The sequence below is a fragment of the Diadema setosum genome, chromosome 1, assembly GCF_964275005.1.
Source record: "Diadema setosum chromosome 1, eeDiaSeto1, whole genome shotgun sequence".
NCBI lineage: Eukaryota > Metazoa > Echinodermata > Echinoidea > Diadematoida > Diadematidae > Diadema > Diadema setosum.
Genome location: NC_092685.1, coordinates 41,707,270 through 41,732,765, shown reverse-complemented (window position 1 = coordinate 41,732,765; position 25,496 = coordinate 41,707,270). Strand labels below are relative to the sequence as shown.

Below are 25,496 nucleotides of genomic sequence, written 5' to 3'. Positions count from 1 at the left end.
AGCGGCCAAAACTGTACAACAATTGCTATTATAGATGACCATTGCTTGTGAAGGTCTTTTGTGCGTGTTTCTTTGCTTTCATAGATCTACAAGTAACATATCTCTCAGAGCTGAACAAGTAAAAATTGGGAGAGTGCTCCAGTGTTGTTGCCAAGAATTAAAGTCAGTTTAGCTGGGATTAAGATTAGGATCCTAGTTACTCATGCTTACAGACTATTTTGTTTTATGATGTCATACAATGTACATAGGGCAGCAACATGCCCAACTGCAGTGAGGATCTTCTTCGTTTTTGTTTTTGTTTTTGTTTTTTGTTTTTTGTTTTTTTTTGGGGGGGAGGGGGTGTTGTTGTTTTTTATCTTTTGGTCTTCTTTACTTCAAACAGCAACTGGCATGACTGAATGGGGCTCCCAGTCAGTAGAGCCTATCACTGGGTTTTCAGCATATTGCACAACAGATTCGACAGGTTTCAAGGCGGTGTGTTTTGACAACTCTTGAAAATCCAGTATCTTACAACATATTAATTTGTCAAATTCAATAGACAATCAGTTGGATGTGTTTTTGAGCGTCAGTAGCCACTGTTTAAGTGTAAAAGAAAAAAAAAAAAAGATGCTATGATATTTTTGTTTGTTTGTTTGTTTGATTTATTTTTCTTCCAACACAATTTCATACATAAATCAAAATTATTTTCCGTAATATCACATGGAATATCAGTAAGCAGATTACAAGTACATGATTCAAAGAAGGAAAATCGATGTGTAAATTAATTTCATTAACAAATTATAAATCGTATTACCAATTTTCCAAATAATTATCTGAGAAATTATGCGGAAGAAGGACTGCCACTATAAGCAAAAGCTTGAGCACGTGGCAGCCCAGGGACCTATCTACATAATACACAAAAATTATATTGTTTGCGGAATGGAGAAATACTACAAAATATAAAACACTGTAAATACATTGTTTTTTACATATGTATAGTGCATAGGTACGAATAAGAGTAACGTGAAATATGATGATGATGATGATGATGATGATGATGATGTGGCTGGAAGAAAAGAAGCATTTTTTTGGGGGGGGGGGTCTAATTGGGCAACAGAAATTTATTCTATCAACATTAATGAAAAAATTGATATGAAATCAACTTTGAAAGCAAGAGCTCAGTAAAAGTTTGAATGTAATAGAACACATACACTTGTAGCAAGACAGAAGAATATAAAATGTCACCTAACATAACCTCCTAGAGGGACAAAGATAGCCATCGCAATCATGTGACTATGCAGTCACTTTGTACAATTTCTTGCTGGTGTAGAAAGAAATACCAACAACAAAAAAGTAATAATAATATAATATATAGGTTCTGTTAAATAGAGGATGTGTGATTTATGGACTCTCCCTGTTGCAGTTTTCTTGTCACATTGCATGTAGGGCATAAACTTCTCTTTGGAGTTCATTCTCCTTTGAACAGTCGCACCTTCCAATGCACTTCACAGAGAGTTGATATCCCCTTGATATCCTGTTTACGAAGTGAGATTGTCTACTAAAAGTAAAAACCTCTTTTAACTCTGCAAATTTTCTGCAGTGCTAATGTCACTCTAGTTCTCAACAAAGTAAACTTATTCAGTGATACCTGCACCTACACGTAGTAGCTATATGAAGCATCTGAATTTATCAATATTGTTGTTGTTATTGTTGTTGTTTTTACAAGTATGAATACATTTATGCTGCTCTCTACAACATGGTTGCATTGTAAAGTAACAATTTGCAAACTGTAAAGCATGATATTTTGGTGGTATGAAATTTTCATGAATTAGAGCCCAGGGCCTTTCCCGTGGCTTAAAATTTTCACAAATTATCAATGGTATTCAAGGCATATAGCATAGACAAAAACTTTTGCGCGCATTTCAATTTCACAAATCTTGGCTCTTGTGAAATTTTGTGAAGTTAAAATGCATTTATATATGAACATTCTTTGTTTTACAGTAGAATGCCTGAAATGTGGGTTCATGCCGTACACAGCACGCCTTGATAGCTAACTGGCAGGACTCACTGTGATAAATGTCTTGGAGGGAGCCGCCACCACAGTACTCCATGGCGATCCAGAGTTTGTCTCTCCTCAGGTAGCTACCAAAATAGCCGACAATGTTGGAGTGACGACAGTCCTTCATCATCAGTATCTCCTGCTGGATGATGGAGAAGTCATCACCTGGTAGGGAAGGGGATGGGCAGAAAGATCAAATTATTTATCTCTTCTTCATTCAAAATAAAGATGAGCATCACCATTGAGACACTACTAAACTAGCTTGCATTGCTGTTTCAAGGGAGGAGAAGAGAAATTTTATGATTGTGTAGACAAGGACACAGTTGTCATTCTCTAGTGGTGCCAAATGGTTGTAGTCCACTCATTATATCCACCTAAACATAAAAAAAAAAAAATAGAGAACTCACTTTGATTTTCAGTACACATGTGCACAACATAAACATTATGAACTTGTGACTCCACTCCCTCCCCCCCCCCCCCCCCCCCACCAAGCCGGCCCAATTTTAATGCCCAATGATGTTACCCATCCAAGAATCGAGGAGAAGATGAAATCCTTCGCACAAGCGTTCTCCATTCTGGTACTAAGTGTGCCACAAAACCCCGGATCATGTGCAATTTCTTCGAATGACATCATTATGTCGCAGTCCACTATGCTGGACATGAAAATTGTTAAGCCCTCTTCGTCAAAGGAGGGGATCATCAAAAGAGGGAACAATTAGATGGGAAAATAAAAAGGAGGGCAGGTTGTTGGAGAACTAATTTCAAAAATTTGCCAAATCTGCACCATGAATTTTCCATTTCAAGATGACAATTGCAAACTAGAACTCATATTCATACATTACACAGAAAGGAAAATGATGATGAAAATAAATATATACAAACAATGATAACAAAAAAATACACATGTACATGTACATATGGCCTCAAATGACTGAATTATCTATCTTCAAATATGCTGACTCTTAAAGGGTGTGTACCTGTAGTTCTGGTCGAGGTGAGGATTTAGCTTTTAACGTTTTGCGAGATATTCAGAAACCACTCTATGAGATGTCAAAGAGCATGCAATTCTAAGGGGTATCAACAGTTTATTTGATGAAAATCGGTTTCGAAATGGCTGAGATATCCAAAAACAAGGTGAAACAAAGAGATCCTATATTATCACTTTTTTGGATATCTCAGCCATTTGAAAACCAATTTTCACTAAATAAACGTTGAATCCTTCTTAAAATTATGTGCTCTTTCATATTTCATATGAGGTTTTTCATTATCTCACTTACAAATGTTCAAAACATGAATCCCCACCTCAACCAGTACTGTACAGTCCCTTTAATCTACTATTATGATGAAAAAGACCCTGCGACAAACATCAACATTATGAAATGTACAGTACGCATTCATTCTGTCATTGAGAAACTATTGATGATTTTATTACCCCATCTAATTTGCATATTATATGTCAGTTTCATGAAAATATGTTTAAAGTAAAAACTTGATATCCCAGACTTTCTTTGGCACACTTAATTTTGATCAAATGTCAGCCATATTGTCTGATTTTAATGGAGGTATACTTGTACTTTAAAGAGATGGTATAGTATTGGTTGAGATGAGGATTTAGCCTTTAATTTTTTGTGAGATACTAAGAAACCTTTATGAAATGTTAAAGAGCATACAATTCTAAGATGAATTCAAAGCTTAGTTGATGAAATTCGGTATTGAAATGGCTGAGATATCAAAAAACAAAGTAAAACAAAGCTATCGTAATAAAAGATGGGTCGCACCTTTTATTAAGATCCCTTTGTTCTGGATATCTCAGCCATTTGAAAACCAATTTTCATCAAATAAACTTTGAATCCCTCTTAGAATTACATGCTCTTTCGCATTTTATAATCCGAGGTTTCTCATTATCTCACAAAAAAAGATGGAAACCTGAAGCCCCATCACAACCAAAGCTACACCATCCCTTTAAAAGAGTTCCCCTCATTATGTATATGCGAACTGTCTACATTTGTGACACTTTGACAGGCTTATCATAAGGGAGTGCAGCCTCATGGCAACCTTGAGCAAGCCTTGGTGTTTTCAGAGATAACCTTTGCAAGCAAAACATGCAGGAGCCTCAAACACTATATCCACAGCAATATATCCATAGCATTTCAGAGCAGCATTCAGTCAGGGAGCGAGCTGGGAATGTTGAAAGTACAGCTGCATCTAATCAGAAATTCTTGCGACGAATACAACAACAAAGGCTCATCTCCCCCCTCGTAATGTACACATGATATCGATTTTGATTGGTCGGGGAGGGAATATCGGGGAATTACTGTAAGTGTGTGCGAGGGGTTTGAGTGCTATTGAAGGAAGGATGTGAGTTGAATTGCAATCTCGACATCATGACCACTTTGAGTGATTAATAAGTGTGGCTCGGTGAGAATCTTATTCCCTTATGTAGCACTAGCAGGTTGAAATCCTGTCTGTACACACACACACACACTTGAATAAAGCAATGAATGTTTTACATTACAGCATGACAGGAGCCATAAAACCTACAGTCTAGCCATTGAAATATTCATTCTGTCGTTATTCATTCCGCAAATGCCACACTGTCATTACCAGGCAACGAACCAATTTACCAAGCGGCCTTCGGATGTACTTTGACTATCTTCCCAAACAGCGGGCAGAAGACCTTGGCGGGCTTATGCCACGCAGTATGTACTTAACTACGCCACTGTCTCTGTACACAGAACTGTACAGTAATCTCTTGTACATAGTCTCAGCGAGTCAATTAAAGGACAGTGCTACAACTCTGCATGCAGCAGAGAATATCCCCATGAATATTCGCTTTGAAACCTAATCTTGATCTCCTACATTGTGCTCATAGCCGACTGTCACATTTGGCATTGCTTAATAAAAAGTCAGACCTACTAAATGTTGTCTCCTTTGTGGCTAATGCTAATAACACCAAAATTACTTCCTTAACAAAACTTGACCTGCTTGCAAGTTGCCTATTGTCATCGGGGAAATTTACAGCCATGATAATAGTCAATCTGACAATAGTCCTGAACTCATAGAAAGCTTTGCTAGACTGTACTTCCCTTTCTAGACAACTGTATGACACTTGACAGTGATACATGTATTATCCTTGATCTGTACATGGTTAATTACATTAATCACCACTGCTTGCACGAAGGCCTTACCAAAACACACACTGTTCACAAAATGGAGGAGGTAACACATGGAGTTTGGGGCTGTCATGATTTTAACTGCACAATGCTATTAATCATGTTCACAGAGATCACTTTAAACAGGGAGGTGGAAGAGAGACCCACCTCCCTTCTTTAAACATACAATACAGAGAACTGTTTTGCTGCTTGTCTTGTACTACAGGTCTATATCGTTGCGGGTAACTAGATTTCTCTATGAGCCTGCACAAATGAGGAATAAAATCGCGTGACAGGCCATGACAACTGGCTACCACTGGATGCACACAATATACAATTTGTACATGAACATGTATTCTAATCTTGCTGTTATTCTAATTATTGTACTGTAGATGTAATCCTGGTTTGTCTAAAGTACTTGTACATGCAGATAGTTCTCCATTTGTCATCACAAGTTCATCTTCATTTAGAGTAATACTGTAATACAAGCAGATACAATAGTACTGTATGGAGTTGTGACACACAATGCCTGTATGCATGTGGGGAAGCAAGAAATCCTGTATGTGGATCCTCTATGGGGCTCGTATGGCTGCAAGACACTGTATTAACATTCTCGTTCTCCCCCTCTTCTTCCTTATAAATGATTCGAGCCCAGGCTAGCTGGCTGGCTGGCTGCTGCTGCTGTTGGCGGCAACAGGGTAAATCTCGTCAAACATCCGTGGAATGTTCCACATGCGGATGGGGAAGGGCTAAACTGTCTCTTCACATTATGCCACGCTGGTCTAGTCTACAAATAGACACCCTTTTATGTGATAGCTGGGATTCACCAGATTATCATATGGAAATAATTAGAAGAATTCAAACTCATCCTGTTATCATCCTGTGATACATTATTGACTAAATGACAGACCAAAACTTGACGAACGTCTCATATATCAAAACTCAAAGTTAATGTTAACCATATTAAAGAGCAATATCATATCTGTACATGTTGCATTGTGAACATAACATACCATACACAGAGGTGTCGCCTGTAAGCTAATTTACCATGCATACTTGAAACCTTGTACAAACACACTATTTCATAAGTCAATCTACAATGGAATATATAAAGACTGCTTACAAGACATGAATACAGTACTCCATCAAGTGCAATACAAGCATTTACAAACAAGCACATCCTTGTACCTACACGACTGGCAGTTCACAACTACTATAATGGTTGTACACTGTATGTATCTCCCTGAACTATAAGGCCCAACAGCTACATACTGTACATAATTATGTGCCAAGCATGATAACACATTTTAATGATCACTGCACCTTGGAGACATACAATTGTACATTCAGCCTACACATTTCACAGTTTAACCAAAATCAAATACAACTCTCAATGTGTGCGGAGAATTTTCGCCTAACATTGGCCATTGATAGGGAGACCAGTCTTGCTTGTTTCGTATTGCAAGCATAGTAGAGGCATGGATCTCCCTGCACTCCTCCACTCCACCAAGTGTAAACTACTGTTTTAAGAGCAAGAAATGTTCACGGCATGAAATTTTCACAAAGTGGAGTCGACAGGCTTCTTCACAGCATGGAATTTTTGCGAACTGCCACTGGATTTCAATGCATGATATTAGTGAAGCAATTGTAGTGAAGACAAGAACTTTCATACAAACATGGGTATTTTAATTTTGCAAATCTTGGCTCTCGAGAAATTCATGAAATTAAAATGCACATAAACATTTGGGCCCGAATTCACGAAGGTGGTCTAAATTTAAACCATGGTTTATGTAAATTTCTTCTGCGTAGATATGATTGACAGATTGTGTACGCTAAAAGGCATCCAGTACAAAAACGTGCATTTATGCGCGCATGTATTGGTACGCCTATTTAACGCTTATTTTAGACCATGGTCTAAATTTGTACCATGGTCTAAGTTTAAACCACCTTCGTGAATTCGGGCCTTGGGGTTTTACAGACTTACCAGTACACATTTAACCTCAATTTTTATCTCAACAGTCAGAATCTGACCCTTGCGGAAAAGACACTTTCACTTTCACTTTTTTTTTTTCCCAGCAGCAGCAGAACTGACATGAATGACACCTGAACGTTGCACGTCACTACATCGGGTATGGACACTGTTATCACTTTTAACCCGTTGAGGATGAGTCCCGAGTATCCTCGGGCAAGTGTCAATGGGAAATGCGTGTTGAAGCAAAATCAGCCCATCCTCAACGGGTTAAGACCCATCAAACTGCTGGGATAAGTTTGACAACAGAAATTGATCATTGATCATATTACTGCATACTACATACCGTATCCCAAAACAGAGACAGATAAGATGGAACCAGCTAAATTCCTCAAATTTGCAACAAATCAGAGATAAATTGACGCATATTGTACTGGATATATGTACATTGTATTTGCCAATTGGAGAAGCATGAACTTTAACCCTCTTTCCATAAGTGTATCGCAGAATTTGAAAACAGTTTATGAATTTAGGAATTAAGGATAGGCTTTTGAAATTCTGCAACCTAAACAACAGTTAAACATGAAAAATAAGATCTCCAAAGAAAAAGAGTTTTGTTATTATTATTCATTGTAATTCTGCCTTATATGTATACAACACAATGAATAATAAAAATCTTACTAATCCCACACAGTACCTAACCACAGAAAAGTGGTAAATTGTATCTGGGACTAACATGCAACAAGCTACATTTTGCACAAAGCAAAGCAGTGTTGGAAATAAAAATGCATTTGGACAAAAAAAAAAACTGTCTGAAAGTCCAGAATACAGTGTACAGTAGCTGACTACATAATGTACACTTCAAAGGCCTTAAAACTTGCAATACATTGCAACTGGCTTTAAGACAAATGTAGGTAGAATGGCCATTCTGATAAAAACTACTCAAAGTGACCATGACTGATACAAAAACGACTACTCAAGACCGACACATACACGGATATGTGGGACAATGCACCACTGGTGAGATTACCAAACACTTGTAAGGCCAAGTAAAAAAAGAAAGTAGTTTCTCGTCCGGGTTTTTTGAGCAAGGCGATGAGGGAGGTCCTTACTATTTGATATCTTACTATTTTTTCGAGAATTGTCAAAATGAAAGTAATATGTGTTTCTCGTCCGGTAATTCTGAGAAAGGTAACGAGAGAGGGCTTTACTATTTTCTATATCCAATTTATGAAATGAAATATCACTCTGGTAGCTGTGTTATGAGAGACCAGGTCCCAAGTGTATGTCTTGCCTGCACTCTGTGCATTTTCAAACAAATATATACGTACCATACTTGAAATGAAACTTCATGCATGCAGAAATACATTTGCTTTTTCTTTCCACTACAGATGTCAAGGGAAAATGACCATCTTAAAACTGGTATTTAGTGTTGTAATGGCATTTCTGATACCAGTGTACTTGCAATTCTGATGTATTGTGCTATTAATTGAAACAGGTATAAAACATGTCTTTCAACAAATGTATAATACGACTGAAATAAATTCCATGATATTCAAAACACTGCTTTATTTATCATTGGTGTTTGTGACTTTTTGTGTCCACACAGCTGGTATGTATCTGCATTTCTTCACAGTACAATTGTAGCACATTCAACTGGAAACTGGCTGGTACAATTGCAGATGGATGTCAAAATGATACTGATATGGCATTATAGCATTAAACATTTAAAGATGTTTCTTCATGTTCTAAAATGACATTTGATAATCACTCATCATTTGGATGATGAATGATTGTATACCACACTACAGATGATACGACTCACGGCCGTGTCCGTGAATTCACATCGTAAAGAAAAGTATCCCGCAGAAATACGAGACAAACCAGAATCCGTGGAAAAGTTATTTATTTTGTAGATACACCCATTTAATAATTCTACATTTGCTGGAAAAGCGCATTCATTTTATCTTCAAAATATAACAATACATCGCCGTCAGATGCAACGTTACAGAGCAGAGTGTACGGGCCTCTACACAGCTACAGACACGCACATGGCCAATAAACGGTGCGGCACGGCCACTGCATTACCGTACCTTCCGACACTGCACGCACATGCACATAGTCACAATGAGAGGAAAATGTATACAAACTCCATACAATCCTCACAAGCATTTGTACAGTACAATTCATCCGCTTAAAATATGAGAAACGGGGAAAAATACGAACAATGCGCGAAATACGCGTGGAATATCAGCGATTGTTCGCAAAAATGTTGCCGCTATCGCGTTCACGACGTACCGAGTGCGCTGTACATCACAGCCCAGGCCCGCCCGCGGCCCGCCCATCCAACTACAGTTCGACTGCTTCGTGGAGCAGTGTGAAATGCATGCGTTTTTACATACGCACTACAGAAGCTACAGCTGTACTACAGCTAAGTAGAGGACGCAAGGCGTAATTAGAAATGAGACATCACCATTGGTAGGTGAATATTATTGTCAATTTCTTTTTTCGGCGGCCGAAAAAATAGTAAATATCAAAAAAGTCTATTCGGCAACTGAAAATCGATGTCGGCGGGGAGCGGGCTGGGACGAGAATTATGAATTTCTTGGTATTTTCAGCGCCATTTTGAAAATAGTAAATAGTAAAAAAATTGATGCGGCGGCCAAAATCGATGCGCGCGAGGACGAGAAACTGTTTTCTTTTTTTACTTGGCCTAATATGAAGATACACAAAATACTGAACACTAAATATATTTCATGGTGGTTTTATACAAGTGTACATTCTTTCATGAATTTTAACAACTGACTGACACACAAATTTGTAGATTGCAATACAAATGGAAGTTATATGAAGTGAGGTATTACTACAACCCTTACAAAATAATGTCACTTTTTCTCATTCCATGGTGGTGGATTTCAAACACAGATTTAACCACATACAAAATTTTCATAGAAGTCTGGGTGTAAAAAATACTATAGCTGTACATGTATACTCACAAAATGTATATTATGCTTTATACAGAAGTACCTGTCGAGTCTTATTTCAATCCTTGCATATTAAGTTTTTGAGTGGTTTACAAGTGGTTTTGTAATAACACAAAAGACTAGTCACAGCAAGCACACACATCTCCCATAAAAAAAAAAAAAAAACTTCAAACCAGCAAATGATACCAGCAAATGATACCAGCAAATGATACCAGCAAATGTGGAATTCATACTCTGTAGCACATGTTGATAACAAAAGAGCCTAACAATATGTATGAAAGGCACGCAATGCCATTATCAGTAATCTGATCTCTTGGAGCATCAAAAGTGCATGAGCTCTACAACATGTGAGGGACAGGACATTGTGGGCAATATGACTCCTTAATTGCCTTATTAATTTGATTTGTGTGTGTGTGTGTGTGTGTGTGTGTGTGTGTGTGTGTGTGTACAAGTGTGTATTTCTTTGATGGTAAAACCAGGGCTGTACACTAACTCATTTTTTTCTACTGGTTCGACCTGTCCCTGTCAGACCAATAGTGGAGCTTATATGGAGTGCTGTAATGTTTTTCACTGGGCAATTCAAGGTCTGAATAACATTCACAATGTTTATTTTCCTCTGGCATTGTGACAGAGATGGGTCCAGATGGAGGATACACAAACAAGGCATGTAGAATTAAAGCAACAGATCACTGAAATACAAGTAAAAACAGACAAACAGCAAGAAAGCTGGGTACCATAATTTGAACAACCATCACAGAGACTCCAACTCTCCCGTTTTCGACGGGAGATCTCCCGCCGAAAACCCATTTTTGCAAAATCTCCCATCCTCACGCTTGAGATTTAATTTCTCCCGCCCTGGCTCAATGTCTCCCGTTGGAAAGGATTTTTTACTTACTGCTATCGTATGTTGAAAAAATAAGCCTTAGATAGCACCAGAGAGCATCTATAACCCTAGGATCTTCGTGCTTCGCACACATAAACTTGGAGTCTCCCGTTTGCTTGGGGTTTCAGGCGGGAGAATCTCCAGATCAGAAGGTGCTTCGGGTTGGAGTCTCTGCCATCAGGGTGGTACATAACTTTTTTTTTTTTACAACTTGCCCAGTCAGACAAGCAAATTTTCAAATTGCTGCAGAACACTTGCCTGAACATGATTTACACAAAATCTGCAAAGTTCTTCACTGCAAGTTGTGTGAACCACACACATTAAATACATATAATGTTATAATGTTACAGGTATTAAAAAGCCTTTTGCTACAGGTATTAAAAAGCCTTTTGCTGGTCATGGAAACTACACATGTATGTTAATAACGAAAAATTCATCAACAACTAAGGGTGTCAAGGGTAATAAGAATGATATAGAGTACACTGTTATTTACAATGGTATCAATCCCTTTTATAAGCTTTAAATGAATTCTCAATATTGGCTGTTTTAAAAGCTGACACAAGAGCCCCACGGGGCTTTGTGCCCACCTGCTCAACAGTGAGCTCCAAGACAGATTTAAACTGTGGTACTTCTTGATGGTATGCAGTTGACTTCACACTACCTCGATATATTTCTACTCTTCAGGGGCCTCACAAATACTTATGATGTCTCATCCCCACCTCCAAGTGTATCTACACACAATATAATTTTACTGTTCTACTGAATAGAGAGAGAGATTATGATTGGCACTCACAGTATTTTGGCCCTCAGTAGCCCTGCCCCAAGGCCAACATGGGGACCACATCAAATGTATGATCTAACAAGAATAACTCTACATTTCCTATCCCTAAGGAAGATATCCACCAAATCTGATCAGAATGCCACCCCTGCCACAGTCACATACAACTTACCATCTTTACCTAAAGATATTTAAATGCAATGCATCTTTGGTGACCTTCCTCTGGGCCTGAACAAGAAGATCTCGTACAATTTCCCAAGTTTGGGGGCATTTTGGACCAAACTGTTGGCACAATGGGGGTCACCTGAACCATTTGAACAACTTTGTATTGATAACATGCGTCAGACAACACATGAGGGATGATGGTCTGACAGCAATCGCTCAAAGCCCTTGGCATTGGTGAGCTAATAAAAACTTGTCCTTGGTGAATTCATACATGTACATACTTAGAGCTTGAAAGTGATATATTCCAAGTATACAGTATGTCCCAAAAATAATTACAATCAGATTTTCGCATTGATAACACCCCATATGATTTAAAAACTGCCTAAATGCTACATCAAGGTCTTAAATATAACATCTTAGCTCTATTTTGCAGAAAACCCCACTCAACTTGGTTAAGTGGTCACAGAGAAATGTGTATTGTTGTAAAGCATGTCATGAGTCTGATTCTTCCAAGTTTAGAACTTCAATGCCCTTGTGTGTGAATACAATAGACAAAACTTGGAGGGAAGAGATTCCTGACATACTCTACAAAATTCCTCATTTCTCTTTGACCACTGAAGCAAATTGAATGGGGTTTTCTGTAAGATGTGGGCAACGAGTTATAGTTTCATACCCTGAATTTGTATTTAGATTGATTCACTATTTTTAAAGATATCATTGCGGAGCTCCCGTTGTAATTTTTTGGGGGGACATACGATCGTACGGTACATGTGTACATTACATTTGCTTTAATTTTTAATCTCTGTTAATTGGCACATAGGGTTTCACCCTCCAGTCATCTTAAGTACGTAAGTGGTAGTGACTGTTCTATTTCATATCGTCTTTCATGGTTGGTTCAATACTATCAATCTTTAAAGGTATTAGCCCACATTTGTAAACCTGCAGCAATTGGTCTCATAGTTAGCATGGAGTTTAGGTATGATTGTAGTAACACCTGTGCAAAATTTCGTTCCAATTAGTCCATTACTTTCACAAAAATAAATGAAAATGCACCGTATGCATGCGTATAAAAACGCTCGCTAGCTCCGGTCCACGCACGTACTACATGCATGCGATACATGTATAAGTTAATGTGCGTAGCTAGCCCGCGCTCGTAATTCGATTTTGGGTCGGGTTGACCCGGTTTGAAAATTGATTTTAAAACGATGATTTTCTCTCTTTTATCGAATGGTATAGACAAAGAGCAACAGGCGAGGTATGTTACTGTTATAACTTGTACTTGAAGTCATATTGGACCTGTTTTACGCAGTTTTGATTTTTGTGGGTTTGCAAATGTGGGCTAGTACCTTTAAAGACAGCCAGCATACTTATTTAGAATGAACGATATAGTATCTCTCAAAATACACATCCTTTCCTTTACTTTTTTTCTTTTTTTTTTTAAAGTCCCAAAACTGTTCCAAACAGTCAACTGGATACATGAGGTATTTCCTGTGTTATTTCCTGTTTGCTGATGGGTGTTTATTTCCATGGGGGAGGCGGGGAGTGAGGGAAAGGGGGCAACATGAATAAGGCTTCCAGTCAAGATCCCCAACCCAGAGAGTGAATGACCCACTTATGACTGGAAAGTGCAGGTTGCTTATCACATACTTGAGGGCCATTTCTGCAGGAGAAGTGTGTCAAGGTAATAGCTCCTGGCCACTAAGAATTTTTTTAATTGCATGGAATTGCATCAAGAGATGGAGATTGTTCTGAGCATGGGGTTAATGAGAAGGTCTTTGCCGGCCTGCCTGCCTGCCTGCCCGACTGCCTGCCTGACTTTCCTCAGTCTTGTTCCTTTGGCAGGGGGGAAGGGGAACACTTCCGGCCATGAATCGCAGGAGTCCCGCGCCCCTCTCGGCTCCACAGTCCTAAAATAGACATTTCACATTTAGCCACCGCCGCACGGCTGCCAAAGTCAACTGATATCCAAGGATCAAAAATTTGACACACGGTCTCCCTCCAAGAGGAGGCAGGCTGTCTCGCAGGGGCTGCCTCGCTTTTCTGGCGTCTAAAGACAAGTGTTTGTCCCAAAATAAGAGAACAGGAAATTCTGCAAAACGACCTTTTTCTCTCCTTCAAAGACTTTTCTGTCAAGGGCAACATCTCACATATGTGGTTGAGTTCCTGCAGTCACGGACTCAAGGGGTAAAATCTCAGGACTCACATGAATAACTACATGCAGTCAGGGATGCAGTATTGTAGACACTTGAACATGCACTCCAGTGTTCTGTTGCTGCTGTGCATACTTTCATGGGCACAGAACTGCGACCAAACTATTGTACAGTCAGTAGAGTGTATGCAGGTCTACCCATATCCATTTGCTAGGCTTCCTGCATAGACTACATATTGTAGCACGTCTTGTTTTTCCCTATTTCCTCATGTTGTGCTACAGAACATTGTTCCATTCTTTTTATGTTTTTGTTAGTTTTGTTTTTCCTATAAAAGCTTTCATCAGCTTTTCTGCCTGTTTACAGGCTGCTAGGGGTGGCAGTGAACAGTTGGTGTACTTTGTTGTAGGTTCTCAAGTACTTTCCACTAAAATAAGAAGCCACTGTTTCCACTTACAGATTACCTTTTTCTTAGTGTTATCTTACTGACAGGCATGGCTTTTGTCAGAATCAATGGCAACAAGGAGGCAACCACATGAATATTGACTTGAAAGCACAAACAAGTACATGGGCATAATTTACCTGGTTCTATTTTGATGACCTTGATTGCTGATAGGGTGCCTGTTTGTGTCATCCGAGCCTGTAAAATGCAACAAATAAGGGGGGAAACAATATTTAAACAAGAAGCCATAAACAAACAAAAAAGTTGATGGTTTACATTTTTTTTCCTGGCATCATGTGAGACAGCGGTGAAGACATTACAATTTTGTAAATATCAGAAATGAGAATTTGGCATAAAAAGAGAGTCAATCGTAACTTATAAGGCGACAGCATGTAACAAAATATTGAATTTATATTGTACATGTACACGTAAAAATAATACAGGCAATGCATTCATGTTGTGCACCTGATTTTGTTTTCTAACACTAAACAAATTTTGAAAACCCACCGTATATACATGTATACAATGTAGTTATTTGTCTCAAAATAAATGTAACATACTCTGGCTTTAGACAAAAAATAGACAAATGAGTGAACTGACCTACAAACCTTCATCAAGCTCTTAGACATTTGCACAAACACTTTGTGCAGGAAAATTACACTGAGAGGCCTTTACGTAGTATGCAATATATGTGTAGAGTCTGTTAACAGGTGATTAGGGACCTGAAGAGGGGCTTACTGGGGCTAAGGGGGGAAATCAAAAGTTTCCTCTCCCTGCCTCAATTTAGCCGCCTCACGCCCGTGGCAAGCCATGTGCTATTTGGAGATTGATAACCTAGCAGCCTTTTTGTTGAATCCCTCGTACATATAGGCATAATGTTAAACATTTGGGGATAGATACACAGTACTAGTTGAAGAATACCCTTCACTCCTGAGACTAAAGAGTGATACTTAGTTCATTGATGTGGTTTACTTACAGTCGGTACATTTTTCTTCTTTTTTTTAGCAAATAAGAATTGAACTGGCTACAACAAAGAGTATGTGCAAATTTGTCCTTATTTTGTTTATATATTTTTTTAAAACTTGTCATGTTTGGCTCTAATTTTAAAGTATGTACAGTTTGTATGTATAAAATTATGCAATATTGTATTCACTTATAGTACAAACTGTATTATAGTAAGAATGTTTACCTCTGACGAAATACTTGTAGTAACATGTTATTTCCAGCTTGATCATATTCAAAAGCATATCATTTCAATATTTGGAATCTACAAATACAAACTGTAGCTTGCAGGCATTAGCTGTTGTTGTGCTGGACAAATCTTAGGACGAAGGCAGTCTGGTTGACAGGAACAACTTTGTTACAAATGTTTATATCCTCAAAATTTGAACATAATATTAGTGAATCAGTCAATCCCTATTTCGAATGTCAGCTATAAAGAAAAGCATGGCGTGCTGCAGCTTATATAGTGGTTCTTCTGTCCGCTTATACATTTACTAAATATTGTGTGTGTATGTGTGTGTGTGTATGAGACGACTTTTCCTTTGATATACATGTAGTTCCTGTTGGACAATGAGTATGAAGGTAATCTCACAATATAAGAGGGATTTAGAAAGAAAATATTTAAAAATTCACAAAATTCATGTTACAGGACAATAAAAGAGCATTTGATGCCTACAGCTCCTCCAGCGGGCATGATGACTGACATTTGTCCCAACCCATCTTAAACTTTATCTATTAAAAAAAGAAAAAAAAAAAGATGATCTGTGAAATTCTTTCGCATTAAAATCTTTCTTCATGAAGCATTCAAGTACCATGGCAACACAAATTGTAAATTTCTGAATTAGACAAGGGGCACAGAAAATCAACAACTTCAAAATTCATAACTTTCAAATAGACTTCATCTCTGATATTCCTCAATCTTTCAGAGTGTCTTTCCACTAATCTTTCTGTGCTACAATGTGTGTATGTTCAGGTAGAGTTCCCCTTTTCAGTGGAATTTTCCCAAAACATGTGTGGATTCATTGAATACAGAAAAATTAATGATAGTACACATCAGTAAAGTTTGAGGATAATTAGACAATCTGTTCAAATGTTTTCAAATATTTTCATAGCATAATGAAAGGGCACTAGACTGTACCTCTTTCAGTAGGCAGGAGGAATAATATCATCCTTAACATACAAGCGGTACAATGTATGTCAGCTACAAGCCAAAGGAATGGGTACTTTTCATTAAAAACAAAAACAAAAAAATAAATTCCCTACCCCAACCACAGACACTGCGCAAAGTACTCCAAACAAGGTCGTTAAAATTGATAAAGTGACCTTGACCATACAATCACAGACAATTCAGGTGGCACTTTGAGGCAACGTTGTGGATACACCTACACCTGTAATAAATTTATTGCCCTATAATTGATTACCGGTACTTCAATGCTTCAACAGAGTTTACAGCCTGCTTAAATTTGACTGAATTCACATTGTTGCAATCCAAAATTCAACAGCTACAATGTACATAACGTACAATACATTTAATCGTGCAAATTGTGGCTTTGTAAATGATAAAAATTTCCTTTTCAAAGGAAACCGTTAAAGGCATTAATACTTTAAGCACACAGATCAATATTTCTTAGCACCTTGTACAAAGACTACATTAGCAAAGTGCGGAGGCTATTAGACATCAGATCTCTTATAACATGAACACTCTTGACAGTCTACTTCAGGAATGAATACATTACTCTGCCCTTCCACACATATCAAGTGTTGACTGTTTCTACTCACTTCCTGTACTGAAAACACACTTTCGCCTGTGAAGGAAAGGGTATACAGTTATTACAGTTATTCACGGACTTACAACGAATCAACAGCTGCAGCAAAATGATTATGAAATATGACTGTACAATGTATCCCCCTGCAGTTCTGGTCAGGGGAGAGATTTCAACAGGGTGTTCAGACACACACACAAAAAAAAATTATACTAGAACGGTATAGCTATATGATGAATTAATACGTCTGAACGCTAACGAAACGACGTATAACGAAATGACGTATAGCGAAACGACGGTAAGAGCATCATTTCGAACTAGAACTCGATAACAAATCAGCATTCCATCATGTACAATGTACATTATGTGTCTGAACATATGGCGATCATAGAACGGTATAACTGGGCGAGGCTTGGGTGACCCCATACCTGTCACTCATGACCATAACAGCTTGCGCAGTGAGAAACTGCACATCGATAATACGACATTTTCCAGAACGGTCAAGATTAGCGTCTGAATGGTCTGTCGGCTATACAATGATTCTTTATACGTCGTTTCTTCATCGAGTTTTGGTATAAACTTGCTTGCGTCTGAACAGGAGGTAATACTAGCACTCTGCCTTGAAAGGGATGGCTGTAATGTACCGTAGGTAAGAGGGTGCTAAAACAAAGAACCACTATTTTTTTTTTTTTTTTTTTGTGGGAATAAAATCTGATTGGGAAAGACTGGAGAATAAAGCAGCTGGGTTGGCACGACGATGCCTTTCCCAGTGGATTTGTTATCTGGATTGAAAGCTACCCTGCACCAAATTTTGAAGAAATAAATTCTGGGGGAAATGCCTAATGCCTAATAAAAGTAAAGTGGATTAACATTTCAAAGGAAAATGAAAAACAGACAGAATATAATGAAAATAAAGTGGAGTAACATCTTAGAAGAAAGAAATAGTTACTGCCACATCCATCCTTAAATGATACACTAATAAATAAATGAATTAAAAACTCAAATATGCAGGCGTATCACGTAATAATTCGATTGAACTTGATGGGCTGTTTAACAACAATTTTGATTGTGAATCACTCTTGATATCACCAGGTTTAGATCATTACAAGCTTTAATACCATTAGGTGTACCGTTAAGAAAATTTTCGCGTCATGAAATTTTTGCACATTGCCACTGGCATTCAATGCATGTAAACAAGAACTTTTGCGTGTAGGTATACCATTTAAATAGGTTTTAACTGAAGTCAAACTGACACTTAATGGAAAAGAAAAAAGTGATATCTTTTTTCTGTAATTAATAACATCAACAAAAAGGACTCACACGGTAATCTACTCAAAATTGCCAAGAGCAAAGTTCTGGCTAAAGAGAGATGTAAGGGCAGTGGGTTTCCCCAAAGAATTCAAGGAAATGGTTGTTTTCAATGGATATAATACATTAAAATGAACAATTATACCATACAGGGAAAAATATGTTTGCCTAGGTTCAGACAAGAACCCTAGTCAGACTAGAGTAATTAGCCATGTTTGTGACAGGGCGCCCATTTGTGGCAGGGGCTATTTCATACGTTGATAAAAAAAAAAGGCCCAATCAGGTGCGAGAGTACCCTCACTATCCATAACACTTGCAAGAAACTCCCACTTTTGTTCTAAAGTAAGACAAAGTACACATGATGCTCTTTAGCTGTTTTTACTTTTATTGATGAATGAAAGTGCCCCTGCAGCAAACAGGGATATTTACTGTAGACAATCAAGAGTAATTATCCCTGTTTGTGACAGGGTGCCTATATGCGGCAGGGGCTGTTTCATTCGTTGATGAATAGGCCAAATCAGGGCCCCGTTTCATAAAAGATGTTAGGATAACAACTCTTGCTAGAATGGCAACTTCCAATAGCAACAGCCAATCAGGAAGCTTGATTCTTGTTGTTACCATGACAACTGACATTCCAGCAAGAGTTGATATCATATCAACTTTTTATGAAATGGGGCCCAGGTGCGAGATGAGAGTACCCTCGCTTCCAATAACATCCCCTTGCACTACAGTTCGCACTGCCACCATACATGAGCAATGACATCATGTCTCGCTCAGGACATTGTACGCACCATGCCGTTTATCCCCATCGTAGCAGACGATGACAAACCAGTATTGGTTGATGATCTACTTGCGATCGCTTTCAACTATGAAAGGTTTTCCCTCAGTGGTCGACTTGTTCTCCCACAATGCCTTTCAAAAATGACATCATCACTTTCTTCCAATCATAAGCTTTGCGTTGATACCCAGTACCCCTCCGTGGCTTTTTGGAAAACAACATAAATTTTCCTTGTAATTTCACCCTTTCTAATAGACCTTATGCATATGACGTCACACGGTCTTACTAACTGAAGGGCGCCCTCCCTCAGAGGGCAAGCGATGTGTTGCTAGAGCGTGCTTTTACACGCGAGGCAATGGGCATTTACACACATCAGTGTTTCTTTTACTGTCTTTTCTATTGCATGTAATCTACAGCCCTAGATCGGGAAATTCAAGCTTGTTTAGCAAAATCGACATTTGATGTATGCATTGCACTCACCAGGTTAATGATATATCCAACATTTTGGCACAATTTTCATGAAAAAAGATGCAACTACCAGCGGTCGTAACAGCTCATCAACCTACGAATCCGTTAGCCAATCACACGTGCGATAGATTTCTACGTGTTTTTCACTAAAACACGTACCTCGCATGTGATTGGCTAATGAAATTCAAAATGGCGACACTCATTCAGCGAACGGCGATGTTGCGCTATGGATACAAATTTCTGCGATATAACCTAGGAATTCTGTAGTTACTGTGAGTATTTCGATTGCACAATGTGAGAAAATTACCCAAATATTGCTGCATAATGTGTCATGTCATGTCAAACTTGTTTGATGGTAAAAAAAAACCTGCCACTAGCCTGGGGACTGGCGGCGAGTGAGGCGATCGCCGCTAGCGCGCATAGGAAAAGCACATAACTAGCTGCACGCCTCTGCGATGTCAAGGACTTCGCTTGCCCTCTAAGATGGCGTCGCGAGAGGTTGTCAAGCTAGTGATGACGTCAATGCATAAGGTCTATAGAATTTTCCGGCAATTTGTACCAGGAATATGTCATCAAAGGAGTAGTTTTGGTCATATATGCATATTTTGTTCGTTCTCTTGGCATATTTTCATGAATTCTCGGGCGATTCATCTGTGTTTTGATCCCACTTATAACGTGTGCAATGTACTTGCAAGGATGTCTGAAGTGCATCTAGATCAATGTTTAAAATGTTAGATTTCTGTAGCGAACGACCTACCCGATGCTTATGCGGTGCGCAGCGAGACTGTGGGGTACAAACGGGTCACGAGAGCATGCTAACTTGCAGTGACCACTTACGCTGCGCTGTAAAAGGAAGACAAGCGAGACACACAGCCAATAATGCAATGCCATGGCTCAGCCAATCAGCAATGAGGTAAGACCTGGCAAGCGCTCAGCAGAGAATAAAGAGAGCTTGAGAGAGTAGCGGGTAAGATATTTTTAGCCCTCTCTTTTGCTGCGATCACGCTGCGATAGTTGAGATATTATCGATATTCTCTGAGCAATCAGGAGTGAGTGGTGCAGCGGCGGGCATTCTCGGTAGGTTCTGGGGCAACATGAATTAGAACTTCTAGATATATCTTTATTATCATCATGCATGCTTGGAATCTGCACTTGCGCTGTGTTGACCGAGACTCTGCTTCAACTGTGTACATGGCATACGGCAGGCATATCATAGTGGCTTGCGAGTAGCCTACTAGACTCAGGCTTTTGGGACTTGATCTAGTGGCAGTGCATCATGTGCACACACTTGATGCTCTTTCGCTGCTTTATTTACTTTTATTAGGGTGTCGGATCGTGCCCTTCCTACCTTCGGACCATTGCGCGCCCTATCTCACAACACGCAACTCCCATAGGACGCCGTGCAAACGCGAGGTGCGCCGATTTTGGCAAGCAATTTTGAGCCGGATTTCGCCTTTATTGAGTTTTCCACAGTCGATGCCGACCTCAAATCCTAACAAATTTGGTATCATATGAAAGAAGGAGTTTGTCTCCATCATGTATTAGAGCGCTGGTACATGAATCCGCCAATAAATAGGTGTAAATGTCGTTAGAAACACGTTTATCCCCATATCTCAGCATCTACTTCGGTACTTGCATCAGCGTGTAGCATGTGAGTAGTTTAGGATATGCTGAATCCGATAGTGTGGTTAGTTTTTCGCTAGCTCCACGTCTTCGACTGTGGATTTTGCCTTGAAAGCACCCCTTGCAATAATTTTTCGGCTGCAGCGAACGTTCAAGGCGTGGCTTCGTATGCAAGGATCCATGGTAACTTTCGCGTATTTGGGGTCATGCATATTTAAATTCAACACGCAACGCAGCCACATGGCGTTCGCGGCGCGAAGCTGGATTGCGTGTGCATGATGTGTGTATGTAGGACGCCTGTGTGTGTGTGTGTGTACCATACGTATACATACGACTGCGTCTATTGCAGTGCTACTCCTCGCTATCGCTACACACAGCGCAGCCAGGCCAGGCAGCGCAGCAGCAGCAGGAACATGCCAGCTACGCAGGCATGCATGGCATAACGCGCTGTCGACCTAGCTAGCTTGTGTTGCTACAGCGCTACCCCGGTCGACAGCATGATTGTGCAACGCACGATGTTTGATACACACTGATTCCACAGTTTACAAATGGACAATGCTAAATGCCACGTGCCTTCGTGTAGACTCAATACATACAACCACAGTCACAAACAAAACACTATTGACAACATTGACTCTCGCTTTTCTCAGACAGCCGATGCAGTTATCGCAAACAAATAAGTTGTATGCATACGTAGGCGTAAAGCCACAGCTTGATCATAAATGAGCAGTCAATTTCTTCCCAGGCCTACGCGTGGAAGACACGATTGAACGGGAAACTGTGAGTACGATCGAGTAGACCTATTACGAATACCGATATTTGTTACTGAACTTGGCAAATCGAGGTTTTTTTTTCAAAAGATTACTATAGCCTGTAAGCTCTTTAATGCTTTTATGGATGGTGGTAATTTGGCATCATTTTCACGCAAGAAGCTGCTCATGGCGCATAATTCTCGCACGCCGACAAGAGCATGCTTTCGCGCTAGCTTTATCGCGATGATTGGGGGGTTGTGTGGGTCTGTAGTGTAAACAACTGCGCTGTGTGGCACGGTAAGGGTAGCGAGCACATAATGTGTACAAACACACACACACACACACACACATATACACAAACACCACATGCGGTGTGACGGATTGTGGGGGAGTGGCTTCAGCGCTTGTTACGCGTATTTTCTAACCGCTGTACGCTCATTATCCGATTGCTCAAGATCCACACGCGAATGCAACTTTCCGGCGTAATGATTTGGACACATTTTGGAGCGTTCTCGGAGAAAAGTGGGGTAATATTGCTGTGATTTGAAAGTTAAATCTCTCGAGATAGAAGCATCGTTTCGCCATGAAATTTGAAATGTGTCTTAATGATGTAATCCTCTTTCATATAAAATAGTTCACAATTCGTTTTTCAGAGAATTTCAAAAGTTACAAAAATGCTTCAGACACCCTACTTTTATTGATGAATGAAACTGCCTCCAGCTCTGGCTGCTGCTCGCTGGGCCCTGCTGCAAATTGACACCCTGTCACTCCAACGTTTCTAGAAACTATCTTGACAGTCTAGATCGTAGATGATTAGAGTTTCTAGATCTAATATTTAGATATAAGCTTACAACTGTTATCAATGTTAGGGATCTAAACAGGTTTAAATTATGTTGTAAACAAATAATATATGGGTTGAGCTGAGATGGCAGCCTTACTTTTTACAGTAAAATACACAGGTAACGTTAGGCGTCTAGGTCTAAATAGGTAGGCTTAGTTCTAGCCGGCTATTTATTCTAAAGAAAGATAAATTTAGTGTCGAAACAGTTACACTTCATATAGAGTTCTAACAAGGTCCCCTAGCCTAAGTCGCTGTAAAAACCTCATTAACAAAAGACTGGGATCCCGGAATTTCAATTGATATGAAGGCGTGAAGCTTATTCTCTGAAAGTGGGTAGGCCGTGGGCCCCTCGCCTAGTGAACGGCGACCCTGCCTTCGCCTGGCGACATACAGACAATGCAGACGTGCCCCTGCCCCTTGCTGTAATCCCCAACCATAACCCATGCCATGTAAATACCCACACGGAAGATGCGCCCAGCAGCTCAGTCGAAACAGTACATTTTGTACGTACATGGCAATGCACTACGTTCTACGTCGTATGACATTCCGACTGTTGTAAGCCGGACCGTTTTCGACTCACCTTGTAAACATCGCCGTACGTTCCGCTACCGATTCTTTGCAGAAGCTCAAAATCCTCTAAAGGATTCCTCCTAGAAATTTCGGCGCTCGCAGCCGACGACATGGTTTCTGTGTATCCCTACAAGTGATTCAGAGTGACCAAATAGTGAAAAATCCACGCTTAAATTCCAAAATGATCTCGGTGACAGATCGACGAATTTGCCGATCGAACTGGACGTCAGCCCTGCCGAGTCTGTCCCTTGACTTCCTGTCATGCGCACAATCTTCTTCTCAAATCAGTAGTTTCCCCAAACGCAAGGTGGCGCTATACAGTCAGAGGTCAGAGCCGGCCCGTACGGCACAGATCTGGCGAAGAGGTGCATAAAAAAAAAAATAATAAAAAATAGTCCATCCACCACCACCACCACCACCACTACTACTAAGTACTACATAACTACTACTACTACTACTACTACTACTACTACTACTACTACTACTACTACTACTACTACTACTACTACTACTACTACTACTACTACTACAGAGACTCCAACCCAAAGTACCTTCTGATCTGGAGATTCTCCCGCCTGAAACCCCTAGCAAACGGGAGACTCAAAGTTGATGTGTGCGAAACGCGAAATTCCCAGGGATCTAGATGCTCTCTGCGACTCTGGTGCTATCTAAGGCTTATTTTTTCAACATACGATAGAAATATGTAAAAATCCTTTCCAACGGGAGACAAAGAGCCAGGGCGGGAGAAATTAAATCTCAAACGGGAGAACGGGAGATTTTGCAAAAATGGTTTTTCGGCGGGAGATCTCCCGTCGAAAACGGGAGAGTTGGAGTCTCTGCTACTACTACTACTACTACTACTACTACATATACTACTACTACTACTACTACTACTACGGGTAGTACTACATATACTACTACTACTACTACCTACTACTACCTACTACTACTACAATAAACAATTTGTTACAAAATCGTATCTAGCCCCGTTTGCAGCCAGTCAAATCCTAAAATCATATTACCTATATTATCATTACCTTGGGTCATCAAAAATGTTAGCTTAGGATCAAGCTGGACAAGTCTTATCTATACTCTTTCACAAAACTGAGCCCATTTTTTTTCAGTCAAGATATAAGTATATAAATCAGTACCAACTGGCACAATTTCCTTCAACATCTCACAATATGTCAACATGCTAGAAAGTGCTCAAAGGAAGTGCAAGTAGTTTATCCTCATTACAGACTTCTAAAAAAAAAACCCTGCAAATTGATATACATGCTGTTCTTCTGCTGTACCTACAATCTATACATTCACAACGAAAGACTGTCTCAATTCTCATGTTCTTTGGATGCATGAAAGCAGAAGAAAATTATGAATAGAGAGGAAACACACACACATCAACACACAAACACAGAAATACACACATACAGAGAAGAAACCACTTTTTTTTCCCTAGTGAAGAGAGAAAACATGTAAAGGGCCATTTATGAGCAGTTTTATTGTAGTTTATTAATACCTTGAAGTTTTACATCCTTGTATAGACAGAGTGAATCTATATCTCCTATAGACCTATCGAAGCAAAGTTATCAATTTATCATTTTGATTTGTCTGAATCTTTAGGAGTGTGGTTGCGCAGTCATCTTTGTTTTTTTGTTTTTTTAATCTAGAAAGCTGCACACTTATGATATGCATAGAAACTAGCTTATGTAATCTTTTAAGTATGCTAGTTCACACTTTCATTTTCTACTCAGTGTAGAAAAGTAAGGATTTTCCTATTTATGTGAATGTACTTGTGTTTGTTTATTTAACTTTTTAATGCAATGTCTAAATCTA

At 39.3% G+C, this 25,496-nt stretch overlaps 1 protein-coding gene across 1 annotated transcript in view; it reads right to left on the bottom strand.

Moving 5' to 3' along the window:
• LOC140230721 (mitogen-activated protein kinase kinase kinase kinase 3-like) overlaps positions 1 to 23,835 on the bottom strand; it is a 150,782-nt gene extending 126,947 nt beyond the window's left edge. The window contains exons 1-3 of the mRNA XM_072310863.1: positions 23,674 to 23,835; positions 14,699 to 14,756; positions 2,048 to 2,203 (exon numbers count right to left, since the gene is read on the bottom strand). Of these exons, the coding sequence (XP_072166964.1) occupies positions 2,048 to 2,203; positions 14,699 to 14,756; positions 23,674 to 23,775 (316 nt within the window). The 5' untranslated portion in view covers positions 23,776 to 23,835. The remainder of the gene's footprint in view (positions 1 to 2,047; positions 2,204 to 14,698; positions 14,757 to 23,673) is intronic.
• Between the last annotated feature and the right edge of the window lie 1,661 nt (positions 23,836 to 25,496).